Consider the following 12,991-nt stretch of genomic DNA (forward strand, 5'->3'; position numbering starts at 1 on the left):
GAGTGACAAGAGACGAGGCAACGGGCACAGATCAAAGCACAGGAAATTCCATCTGAATATCAGAAAAAATACTCTTACTCTGAGGGCCAATGAGCACTGGAACAGGCTGCCCGGAGAGGCTGTGGACTCTCCATCCTTAGAGAGATGCAGAAGCCGCCAGGACGTGGCCCTGGGCAGCCTGCTGTAGGGACGCTGCTCAAGCAGGGGCTGCACCAGACGATGCCCAGAGGTGCCCGCCGGCCTCAGTGATTCTGCGACTCCACGCGACAGTCTCTTCATTCAGTTAAATGGCACAGCAACAAGCAAACACAATCTTCTGCTCTCAGGGCCCAGAAGATGAGCAAGTCCCTTGTCATCTCTGTGTTTACGTAGGTCTGTCTTTGCAGATTGCCTTTATAAGCTGTAATGTTTCATTACAGTTCTTGCAGTGAGGACCAACATAAATCAGTTACCTTTCCAGGAATACGCTGTAGCTTACACTGTTAAGTACAGCCTGAACAAAAGCAACAGACAGACCCTAGGACACTCCTAATAAGAACAGTAAGTTATCTGAAAAAGTTAGCAGCTCAGTAGAAAATTTGTAATAGCTTTAATTTGGATAACAGTGCCAGGAAAAATAAGGTAGTCCTGGTGCTTCATCAGCATGGAATCGGTAGCAGCATTCATTTATATCTTGTGCCAAGCACCACCACAAAATATTAAGAAATTCCTCATTTACTGAGGAGGTAGATATTGTTAAGTAGTGGCTATTCCTAAATTTCAGGACACCGTTAACACTAATTTGTTAGCCTTTCCCAACACAGAAACTCATAAAGGTAGGTAGCTGGAATATAAGAAGGAAACCTCCATGTTCATTTTAATATAATTTACAGCTAGTTTGCTGGCAGAAGGGAAGAAGAGTTAGCATCACACAAATAAAAACATGACACAGAAAAGTTTGCTAAAGGGTAGTTACTGAATACGGTAGTCACTGGTTTTGACAAAGCTGATATCAAACACTTGTGCGTAATGATATATAGGTATGAGATAGGGCAAGCACGACAGTTGCATTAAAAATGCAAAAGAATTTGGATAGCAAAGTGGTAGGAGATTGAGGCTAAAATGAGCAGAAAGAAGAAATTGAGGAGAAAGGATATTACAGAACCTGAAGGAGTTCGCTAAAAGAGCTCCCCCCGCCACCAAACGAAGGCTTCTCTTTCCACACCAGCTTCATGAAGACTCTGCTACATTTCTGCTTCTTTCACAAACAACGAAATAGCCATAAATCGCATTTTCAAGTCACTTTCCCTACCCAATGCGTAACTTTATGAGAGTTGAACTTTGCTATTTCTCCTGTCAGCGTTAGAGCTCTCGTAGCCCCCCAGGCTTCTCGGTAGCTTTCTGTCATGTGCATCGCAGGCATGCGCTAAGCTGTTTCCTTACCAGCACCAGCGCCTGCTCCAGCTACATCAGCGTAAGGAATAACAACGTGTGGGCGATATCCCAAACTAAGCTGCAGCAGCAAGAGCCCCTGCTGCTGAACAGGTCGAACCCCAACACAACGCACACACAAACCAGAGAAGTTTAGCAGACCAGAAGTCACCTGGATGACAGAGACAATACTGTTCTTACAGCTTTTTATGCATCTTTAGAAAGTTAGTGTTATGTGAGATGGACATTAAGAAAGTTACATGTACAGAACACAAGTTATAAAACTTTCATCTCACGAGTAAGTTAAATTGCAGTTATTAAAGGTGCTCATGGCACTTTATATGAGCAGCAGACTGCAGCTGGACTGGAAGGTTCTGTTCAACTATTGTTGCCCGTTTTCCTTTCCCTTAGCTTCTTTAATCATGGTCTTAAGCAATAAACTGCTATTCTCCAATCAGGATAAAAACGCTGCTCCACTTCCCAGTTAAGTCAAAAGGGAGCCATACATTTATTTCAGTAGTAAATGTATCACATCCTTCTCATTAATAACAGCATCTCTTCATAAGACAAACTACTTAAAAGTCTTTCATTTATCACAGAAGCAAATTCTTCTGCTGGTTTCACATGACTATACAAAGACACTGGGAAACTTTAATGCATCCTAAAACTGAGGTGAAAATTGACCATGTGAGTAACAACTGTCTGCACATGTTTTTACTGCTGCTCATCTACTAATTTTAGGAATCTACTAAGTTTTAAAATACATTGATAGCAATAGCTCAGTGTTAGATAAAAACAAACAGAGGTCTCCATACACTGGATAACTCACAAAGCAGGTGCTCCCAGCCCGCTCCTGTGCAACACAGGCACATCCCCAGCACAGAGGGCTGCTTTTACCTCTGTTTCCTAGCAGGAGGGAAATACTTACAGGCATTGCACAGCTTAGGCAGGTGGAAGAGGAAACACTGCTGGAGGTGGAGGTTTTTAGGCAGGTGATTCAGTCATTTTTAAGAGTGATTGGTTTCAGGTTTTTTTGTGTGACTGATTGGCAGGAGGAAGAAGTCATTGCCGGGAGCGCCTGTGAGAGCTGTGGCCCTTTTGGGGATGAGCAGTGGTGGTGTTGATACTGCCTGGGTTCTCAAGGTGGGGTTTTATTTGGGGGCAGAGGTCCCTCAGCTAAAAACAACTTGTTCTCAGGTCCCATGCTTTGCTGTGGGCATCATGGTGTGTGTGGTCCTGGGAGGATGCTGCAGGAGAACCGTGCTGGGGCTTGTGGGTCCAAATGTTTCTGTGCTGCATCTAAGGTTTGCTGTGGCCCGGGCTTGGGTGGCTTTCTGGTGAGGGCCTGAACCTTAAGCTGGCATCAGATGCTCACTGGCAGGTAGGGAAGAAACTCAAATGGAGACCTAAGGTTTTTACAACAGCTGCTAAATAGCCCTGTGCTTTATACTGTTGTGGCCTCTGTGTTTTCCTTGCTTTAAAACTTGCACCTGCATTGACTTGCAATTAGCCAGCTGGGAAATGGCAATGCTTAGAGCTCTGCTGTGAAGAAACTAGTAATGTTTTCAGCCTCCACACATTTCTCCCAAGCAAATTCAACAAGGTCTTTCCAGATAAAGATGTTATCTGATGATCCAGCCTCAGCCAGGAGCCAAGCAGGGCCCTGAAGTTTCACCTTAGGAATTATCCCTATAGATACTCAGGGAAGAGTGGAGACTAGCTGACAGCAGTGTTATCTCCATCCATCCCCCTTTTTGTCTCTGTTGGCTGTAAACTCATCGGGGAGAGACCTTCCCTCTCCAGGGTATAGTGTTGGTCTAGCGACACTCTGCCCTCGGGCTGCAGTTAAATAATTACTGCAGAAAGTGGTGACAGCAATTTAAGATGTTGCTGTTCCTCTGCAGAGGCCATGGCGCAAGCACAGCTTGGGGACTTTGGGGAAAAAATCAGGGGTTGGCATAAACTGCTGCTGCCGCTTCCCAGGCTGGGCTGGCTGCCTCCGCCTGTGAAACTGGTGCGGGGAGCTCACAGGGTCTGCTTGGCTGGCTCAGCTGCGGGGCGGTAACAGGTATTTGAGGGTGAGGATAAGCAAAAGGGAGACATGGATGGGTTAATATCTTGAGCTCTCAGAAAGCTTTGGAGCAACAGGATGCTTATAAAGCCATATTTATTTAATTTATTCAGCCATCTTTTGGTGATACCTCATTAACTGGAGAAAAAAAATGTTGGCGTCAGACAGGACCGTGATTCATCCGTTCCAGGTTACCGACGGGCTGTGAAGCGTCGCACCGGGACTCCCCAGCAGCCTTCGCTGTTGCCAGCGGCGATGGATCAGCACCGCGTGGATTACGTCTGCTAACGCAGATGTGGCCGGGGTGATTCACAAACATGATCTACTTAAATCTTCCTTCTCCGCGTGCGGTAGCAGCGGCAGGGATGGTCTTGGGGAAGCCCCGAAGGCCGTACCTGGGCGCGGCGGGGTGCCGGGCGTGAGCCTGGCGCTGCCGCAGTGCCCACAGTCGAGTAACGGGGAGCAGCCAGCCCTTGGCGAAGGTCAGGACCGGGGGTACGGCTGCTCCGACGGGCGCCGAGGAGCTGTAGTAGTCGGTGGCATAAGCAATAAGTCACCAGACGGGATGTTAGTGGCAGAGCTGGGAATATAATGCCCTGACTCCCAACTCTGCCCGCAGTGCTATGCTGGAACCGGGAAGTTGTTTCGTTATGGCTCGTCTGCGTGGTAACCTCCAGCAGCAGCAGCTGTGCTCCAAGCCAACGCTGCGGTCCAGGACTAGGTTTCCCCATGGCATGGTAGGGGCACAGCGCAGGAGGAACAAAAAACCAGTCCCTGCCCTAGAAAACTTGCAGTTTACATATAATGAGACAGCAGAGGAACAAATGGAGAAAGGCAGAAAAGCACAGCACTAATGCTGATGTACCAGGCGAAGTCCACACCCTTTGCACCTGCATTAACTGGCTGCCTCTAATTAAATAATTGTATTTTTCCACCAAACCTGTGTCTCCCTCAGTGCTTAAGGGCTGCCTCACTGCTCAATTAATTATGTTTTCAAGGAAGACAGTTTTAGTAGGATGTATTTAATAAAATAAATAAAGCCCTTAGACTCTACGTAGAAGATAATATAAGACAATTGGAAAGAAAAAGTTAATTCTGTGGTAAAAATGACTGTTTGAGAAAACTGTTTTTTCTCCTGGCTATGAACTTTCAAGCTAGGAAACTTTTAAACCAAATGGTGAAAGCTGTTATTAATTACAGAATCTTAATTTTCTGATGCTGAACCCTGGGAAATATTAAATGCGACTTTCCATGTTTCTGAGAAATTAGGAATTCAGAGGAAGGTGACATTTACTGTCTTCCCAGGAAAGGTAAAATAGATTTAAAGGTATACAGCCTAGAATTTTAGGAAGAGCGGGTTCAGCGTTCATTCCGCTTCAGAGTTTCCTGTGACAAGTCACTCTGCCTTCCTCACTCAATTTTCTGTACTGCAAAATGGAAATAATTTCTAAATGTAGTATTTATCCATATGCGGAAGGTGCAATTACTGCCAACACAGGCTTCAGCTTGAAAGTTAGAAATCGCTCTCAGTAAAGATCTTAATTTTGTAACTGACCAATGTGTATACTTTCCAGGAAGCAGGACTGAAAATATTTAGGAAAAAATAAGTTACTTAATCTGTGCCATTTAAAGGATGCCACTAATACAGTATATGCATGACAGCTTTTTCAGGTGATAAAATGCCCAACTGAAGTGGAAGGCATAACCACAGAAGCCATTTGCTGAAGATATAAACTGCACCATCAGTATTTTTCCAATTATGGCAAAAGATAGAAGATGTTGTGATTTGTGAAATCATGAAAATCAGCTTTCTATTGCTGGAAGGGATAGAAAACAGAGTCTTGCTTCCCCCACCTTTCTATCCTTGTCCCTCTGTGGTGGGACCAAGTTGCCTCTTTTGGGTGAGGCTCAGGATCACCCTGGTTTGATGTGCAATTCGTGTGAAAGAGGATTGATCCAACAGGTCACGCACAGTGTCACCGTTGGTTTTTTCTTTGTCGGGATGGCCAAACATTTTCCCTTTTGCTGTAAATCTTGGTAACTGAGTTGATAGTCGCTGTGTTTGCTGCCAAAGCTGCAACCATGGGCCACGCGCGAGCGTAGCGGGAGGGTCTCCCCGTGGTGCCGAGCTGGGATTGGGTTCGCCGGGTCACACGAGAGGGTTGGTGGGAGGCGTGGAGCCCTTTACGGCTTCTCCTGGCACAAACGGCCCTACAACTCAGGGAAAAAATGATGTTCCTTGGCATGTTGATAGTCTCGCCCAGAAGCATCTTTGCCTTTTGTCATGGTCGCTTAAACTAGGGCCTGGGAATCTGGCCCTTCGCTTCAGTTTTGTCTGAATTTCTCCAGCCGGGCACGGAAGAAGTCCCACCGAAGCGTGGGGGAGCACAGGACGGTCCCCAGGTTAGGTCTCCACGCTACCTCCGGGCCTTGGGGAAGGGCACGGCATTGCTGCTGCACGCTCTGTTGCAGCTGGGGACTCCGGGTTGATTCACCCGTATCGCGAGCATTTAGCGCTCTCCCACTTTGTGGCGCCTTGCAGAGATGGAAGGAGAAAAGGAGGAAGCAATAAAGAAACGGGGAGTGAACAAAGGCAAGGAAAGAAGTTACTGACGGTGGGGGAGGTGTTCAGGAGCGCATGGGTTGCCTGCACACGGAGAAGCACGATTCATCTGAACGTGGTCGCTTTGACGCTCCTAAAGCACGTATGGGTAACGAAAGCCGTTCAGAGCCAAAGAGCTCCTTGGAAAAAAGAGACGAGCTGCGATGTGGGGTGGCCAGACCGGAGCTGTCCTGACAACGGTAGAGCTGCATGAGAACAGGTCCTGCCTGTCTCGCTTGGCATCGAGAAACTGGTAACTGACCGTTGGCATTTGCACCTCAGCCTTGACGTCACTCAACCTTACGGATATCTTAGGTGAGAATCATACCAGGATACAGCGTTGAACAATCACCTTTTCATACTGGTAGTAAATTCTGATCTGCGTTAGAACACCATTCTGGGAAAATCAACAATTTTTGCAACAAATTAAAAATATTTGATTCTTAATATTTTATTATTCTATGATAATTTTGCACATTTGGTCTGTTGGAATCATGCAACTCAGCTTTTTTGATGTATTTTATGGTTTGTTACACACTAATGTAATCTATTTAAGTGTATAATTCAGTAATAATCTCAAATTACTCTTTGGCTGAACAAGAGGGAATCTAATAAAACCATAAAGAGTTTTGATGTGATTAATATTTATTTAGCTGTCCTTACAACTGCTTCTTACACCCCTCATGAATAACTGCTCTGTTTTTATGTAATTCTTGCGTGTTCTGCAAGACTACTTTGGGGGGGCCGTGGTAGCATTGCCTCGAAACGTGGGTGAAGCCCTCCTTTTGCTTGGATGCGTTGTGGCTTCTTCCGCAGCTTCGAAGGCGCACACCTATAGGTTCTTATGTGAATGTTATGCCTTGTAAATTATTGTAATACTATGAACAAACTTGTCATGGTGAATGATGATTTTTTTCCCCTCCTGTTAATTAACTTCTCTTGTTCCAGAAGTTTTGCTCCACTGAAATATATGGGAATGCGCTAAGCTGGCACACTTGATTTATTGCTCTTGCCTCATAATCTATTTTCCAAAAGTGCACTATTCAAATTTGCTTTTCGGTGCTAGATGAGAGATCATTAACCTGCTCTCCTGAAAGCAGGTGTGCCACTAAAGAAAGTCCATGGAAGCTGCACCTCTAGGTAACACGAAGGAGAAATCCTAACCCCTGACGTGGTGCTACTGCAGCACGACGGAAGGCTTTACCGCAAGAACAACAAATTGCGGGTAACCGCGTAGGCAGGCGGCTTCGTTGCGCGTTGCTGCGGCAGCTCTCCGCGTTGGCACCGCCGCGCCGATTGCGCGGGTAGCTGAGAGACCAACGGAAGGCGTCAGCGGTGCCGGCCAGGGCCACGGCCCAGCTCCCCAAAGCGCTACGTTGCAAAGGCTCGGTATGGGCAAAATCAACGTCCCGGTTCCCGCCGCACCGCTGGCCTTGGCGTCGCCCACGGCCGAGGAGAAGAGACCGCCGCCGGGCGCGCGGGCAGGGCCGGGCAGCAGAGCACTGACCAACTCGCTGCATGCCAGGGAAGCGCGGGCGGCCGCCGCTAACTCCGGCGGCGGCGTGGCGGCTCGGGGGGAGCCGGCCTGGGCCGGGCCGCGAAGCCCCCCAAGGCGCCGCGGCGGCCCGGGCGGTGCCTCCGGGCGGGGTCTGGGGCCGGGCCGGGCCCGGGGCTCCCTCCCCCTCCCCCCCCGCCCCGCGCGGCGGCCGGACTCTTTGGCGCGCGGCGGCGGCGGCGGCGCGCGCCCCCTCCCCGCGCTGCCTGGCGGAGGGAGACGGCGCGTGGCGCCGGTCGCCATGGCAGTGGGCTGCGTGGGCGGAGTGGTCGGGGCCGCAGCGCGGCGGTGAGCGGGTGCGCGCGCCAGCGAGCGCGCGCCCCCCCGGCGCGGCGCGGCCCTCCCGCTCCCTCCCTCTTTCTCCCCCCTCCTCCCCTCCCTCCCCCGGCGCCCGCCCGCCCCTCGCTGTTTGTGTCAGCCTGCTCGGCGCGGCGGAGCTGCCCGCGGCGCCCGCCCGGCCCGGCGCGGCGCGGCCGAGGGGCACGGAGCGACCCGCCGCTGAGGCCGAGAGCCGCGCGCCTCCCCCCGCCCCGCTGCGCTGCGCTCCCGCCATGGGCGGCCCGTAGGGGCGCGGGCTCGGCGGCTGGTGCGGTGCCTGCGCGGCGGCGGCCATGGCGGTGGCGGTGGAGACGCGGCCGGAGCTGGTGGGGAAGCGGTTCCTGTGCGTCGGCGGCGGCGGCGAGGAGCCGCCGGAGAGCGGGCGCTGGCGGGCCGGGGTCATCCGCGCCGTGTCCCAGCGGGACTCGCACAGCCCCGACCTGGCGGTAAGAGCGGCGGCGGCGGCGCCCCGTCCCGGGCTGAGGCGGGGGCTGCGGCGGCGGCGGGGGATGACACAGCCTTTCGCCGCCTTTCCGCCCGCGGGGCGCCGGGCGGGCAGCGGCCGCCGTCGTGTCCCCCCGGCCCCCGCTTCCCCTCCCGGTCGGCGCGGAGGTGCCGGTGGCGGGGCGGCTGCGGCTCGCGGGGGGGCCGGTCTCCCCTGCTCCCTCCCGCCCCAGACCCCCGGGGCGGCCGCGGGGCCCGGCCCGGCGCGCGCTCCCCGCGCGGAGGCCGCCGCGTAACGGTCGCCCAACGGCCGCGTAACGGTCGCCCAACGGCCGCGGCGGCGGGAGGGCGCGGAAACGCCGCTTCTCCGCGGAGCTGCCCGGCGCGGTTTGTGCCGGGGTAGATAGGTGGGAGCCGCCGTTATTTGGCGTGAGCTGCCGGGGTCGGCCGTGCTGGACGTGATGGTGAAAATTGTTGAAAGAATGTCATTGTTTCTCTCCCTTTCATGTCTGCTGTCACTGTTTTCCTAAGGGGTGTAGGAATGTGCGCGGAGGCTGGCGAGCGAGCCAGGATATATGCTGTTGTGTCCAGGCACATTCTCGCTGGGGGGGCGCGGGGGGGGGAACACGAGCAGGATTTCCTTGGGTTAGTGCTCTGAATACATAATCTGTAAAATGGAGTTTTATTGTGCTCCGTACACTTCGTCCTTATTTTATTTGTAAATTCTGTGGCCGAAGGGGTGTTACGCTGCTGCTGTGATTGTCTCGTTCCTTGTTTCTATACTGTTTGCTGCTTTTGAAAGCACGTTTAAAAATATCTCGACCATGCAGATTTGCGTTACGTAGGCTGAAAAAAGGGTCGCTGGGCTGCCCTGGGCACCCCATATTGCTGCTGGAAGGTGGAGTGCCTCACATCTCGGCGTCCTTCCGAGCAGGATGCAGTCTTTCTTACAGAATCGTCAAGAAAACGCTTATGTGGTTTTAGAGACTACTGATTGCTTGCAGTGGTGCAAAAATTATGATTGCCAAAATTGTTGTAAAAATTCTTGCTTTCATACATCCTGGGCCTTAAGCTTTATTTTAGAAAGAGAATACATGTGACACTTGAAACACTACTTTGTTACTATATTGTAGTTTTTCATTGTCCAGGCATAATTTGAGTAGTATGCTATTCATGCCCTTCTTTATTGAAATGGTCTGTGTTTCCAGCCTTTGGTTATATGTGAGAATAGTCCAGAATATTTCTAAAATCCATTTCAAGTGTTATTCTTACAGGGTAGTGTTGTAGATTCTGCCTGCAATTATGAAAACACTGAGTAACGTTTAGGGATATGTTTACTAACATTTGCTAGTTAGAGCCGTAATTTGTAAACTCCAGGGACAGAACTGACATAAAGAGAGGAAGGGTGCTAAAACCAGTCTTTTCAGGGGTTGTATCTTTTGTGTTAAATAGGTAATGTATGCTGCCTATTGTAAGTACTTGCTTGTCTGGTTACTTTAGTATCCAAGTGCTTTTCTCTTCAGGTTCTCCCCCATTACGATTCTTGGTGATTTAGGGACAAACTGTCATCTCTGTTTTATGGATGGGGTCCTCGGAGAGAATGACTAAGGGGGTATGTCTGTGTGTTACAGTGGAGTGCCATTTAGATAGATGTAAACTACTGGAGCAGCAGAGACTTTAGCCTGGATGCAGTGCAGTGCTAACATGGCTATATTCCTTCTGGTATTTGAGCTAGCTACACAACACTGCATTATGCTGTGTAGATATGCGCCTGGTGACTTAGGAGTGTAGGAAGCCTGTGAAGGTTTTGGAAATGTTTTCTAGGTCTAGTGAGTTCCAGACTGGTATCTTAACTGCCGGAGCATCATTGCCCCCTCTATGTGCTATATGTGGTTTTCATGTTACCTGTTCTCTGTCCCCAAGGCACAAACACCTGTAAATAACAAAGGGAGTGGGTAGGGGAAGAAATAGTGAGGTTTGTGTTAACAACAGGTAGTTTCTATGGGTTAGACTCTTGCATTTGTAATTAACCTTAACATATCATCAGCTATCGACTAATGAGATGATTATCCTCTTCTGTGCACCTCCATCCCCCTGCAGTGAAGGACAGCAGCATTTTCCTGTTAGCCCTGGTTCCAAATATACTATCATAGATGGAGTGAGTGTTTCTCTCATCCTTCCACAGCTTTGGTTTTTAGGTGGTCATCCCTATGAATAGCTCCGGACCCTTTTGTTACTCATCAACGGAGTGAAATTATAATGCCTTTCAACAGGTTCATTGCATAAAAACGTTGAAATTGACTTTCTGTCAATTCTGTGTAATCCTGGCCCCTCTGCAGGGGACGGACTTTGTAGAAACAGAGAAGATGACCACAGCTGCCGAAGAGAAGAGGGCATCAACAGGCATTTTCAAGATTCTTTGCATCCATGTCGAACTAAATTACCTTTTAATGTTGGCTTCACAAGGAAATATCATTTACATTGCCTTTGTGTCTTTTCTCCCTTAATAAGTGTGAACCCTTCAGGCAGTTTCAGCTGACTTAAGAGTTGGGAGAGGTCTGAGAAAGATTACCTTCCCCCAGGTCTGTGAGAGCTGACATCTGAGGAGAGCCACTCCCCCCCTCCCTCTCCCCCAAAAAACCCATAAAGGAAAGGAGGTCATGCATTTTGTGTGCTCCTCCTGGAAGCTAAGAGGTGGCTTCCAGCTGGCTAACCAGCATGCACATAGCTTCAAACCAGCTATAGCATATGCTGCCTCATGCTTAGCGCTGTATCGAGATGGGTGAGTGATGGGAGATGGAGCTGATGGTATTGTGAAGGTGGGTTTAAGGGCATGAGAAGGAACTGAGAGTTAACAGAAGTATGAGGGTACGTGTGAGTGTTTGGAGATGGGAACATATGGACAACTTGAGAATTTTATGAGGTGAAGAATCTCAGGGAGATGTGGGCAGGCTTGGAGACAGCTGATGTAATTAATGACAGCTGACCCAGGGGCTTGTAGGAGCAAATCTGTAGGAAACCAAGCTCTGTTAGTCCTGCTGTAAACAGAGCAACTCTTTAAACCATAAACTTCAGCCAGGGAGTGCTAGGCTACCTGCTCTCCCCTGATAAGCAGGCAAACAAACATTCTAGTTTTGATACACTGCTTGCTTTGTTTCATGATCGTATTTTTGTAACTAAATTCCTAATTTTTTTCGTAGTTTAAATTACTCTCCTCATAAGGAGATGAAACAGAAGAGTAATAGTGATGTTTTGAAGTGTTCGGTGTTAAAGAACTCAGATATCCCATACCATTGCCTCGATGATAAGGTCTCTTCTACTCCCTGACAGTATGTTAAAGAACTCAGTCCGTTTCCTTATATTTTTTGTGGTTGCAATGTAGCTAATATAAGTAGTCTCTGGTTTAAAAAAAAAAAAAAAAATCCATCTTACAGAGAAGGAAAAGTATTGAAGTGTCTTTTCTTCCACTAATTTATGGAAATTTTGCCTTCTGCTTTGCTATTAATGTACCACTGGTAGGGAATATGGGGAAAACAGCTGGCATTGGTTGTGTGTGCTGTTGGTCTTCTGGAAGATGACTGTTGCTCTTGCAGTATGTGCAGATCCTTCTTGCCAGGTTTTGGAACCCTTGTCTCTTACTAACTCATGATGTAATGTTTAGAGACCTTTAATAACACCTGCTCTACAGGTATAATTGTATACAGTTTAATCCCGGAATTTTCTGGATGATTTTATGGTCTGAGTCACAGCTTGATAGTTAGACCTCTTGGTCTTTCATTCTTGAGCATTCCTATTGCATAAATAGCATTTATTTACAAATAGAAATGCAAGCAACATACATGATTTATTCTGTTTGTTTCAGTAGTCTGTGAGAGAATTTATAACCATCTTTCTGCTTAATTAGCAGTGGGTGTTATTAGAGGTAGCTGAGAACTCCCTTTCTCCTTGTTCCTAACTGTCTAGAAAAGCCTGTGTGCTGCTCTGATTGCAGTGATAAGTCTGGGCATCTAAAGAAACAGCCAGGAGGAAGGAGGTGGAGTCGACACCGTATGATCTCCATGGTCTCTGCTGTCCTGTAAAAATTGCTTTCTGGGCCACAGGTTGCAAAATGCCTGTTTAATCACTATTGCCAAGATTGCACATGGTGATGGCAGAGAGAAAGGATGTCTCTTTTCTTGTATCATGCTAAAAAGTGATTATTTACAGGGATCCTTATCTACTGGATGTCTACTGAACTTTTAAAAATTTTATTATTTAGCTTACTGGACTTACTTCTGTATTCTGTGAGGTTTTTATAGTTCCGCTGTCGTATATTGAATATAGTGATACAATGAGTTGTATGTTTCCTCTACATGAGTAGAGTGAGAAAATAGAAATTGGGCTTTAGAAAAGTAATTTTCAACTCTTAATGGAAAGTATAGTTATAAGTTGCAGTGATTTGTAATCAAGTATGCTTTTATTAATGTGTGAATTTTTGCTGTCATGTCATTATGGCAGAGTTGGATGACAAAATCAAGAATTGAGTACTTTGAGAGTCTTAAATGTCTTATGATAGGCAGATGTAACATTTAGTAATTGTGCGTGGGGAAAT

General features: G+C 48.4%; 1 protein-coding gene across 1 annotated transcript in view; it reads left to right on the forward strand.

The window, feature by feature from the left end:
- The first annotated feature begins 8,015 nt into the window (after window positions 1-8,015).
- Window positions 8,016-12,991, forward strand: part of JMJD1C (jumonji domain containing 1C) — a 169,479-nt gene continuing 164,503 nt past the window's right edge. Inside the window, exon 1 of the mRNA XM_064513683.1 lies at window positions 8,016-8,402. Coding sequence (XP_064369753.1) covers window positions 8,250-8,402 — 153 coding nt within the window. The 5' untranslated portion in view covers window positions 8,016-8,249. The remainder of the gene's footprint in view (window positions 8,403-12,991) is intronic.

The sequence above is a fragment of the Dromaius novaehollandiae genome, chromosome 6 (assembly GCF_036370855.1).
Source record: "Dromaius novaehollandiae isolate bDroNov1 chromosome 6, bDroNov1.hap1, whole genome shotgun sequence".
Taxonomy (NCBI): Eukaryota; Metazoa; Chordata; class Aves; order Casuariiformes; family Dromaiidae; genus Dromaius; species Dromaius novaehollandiae.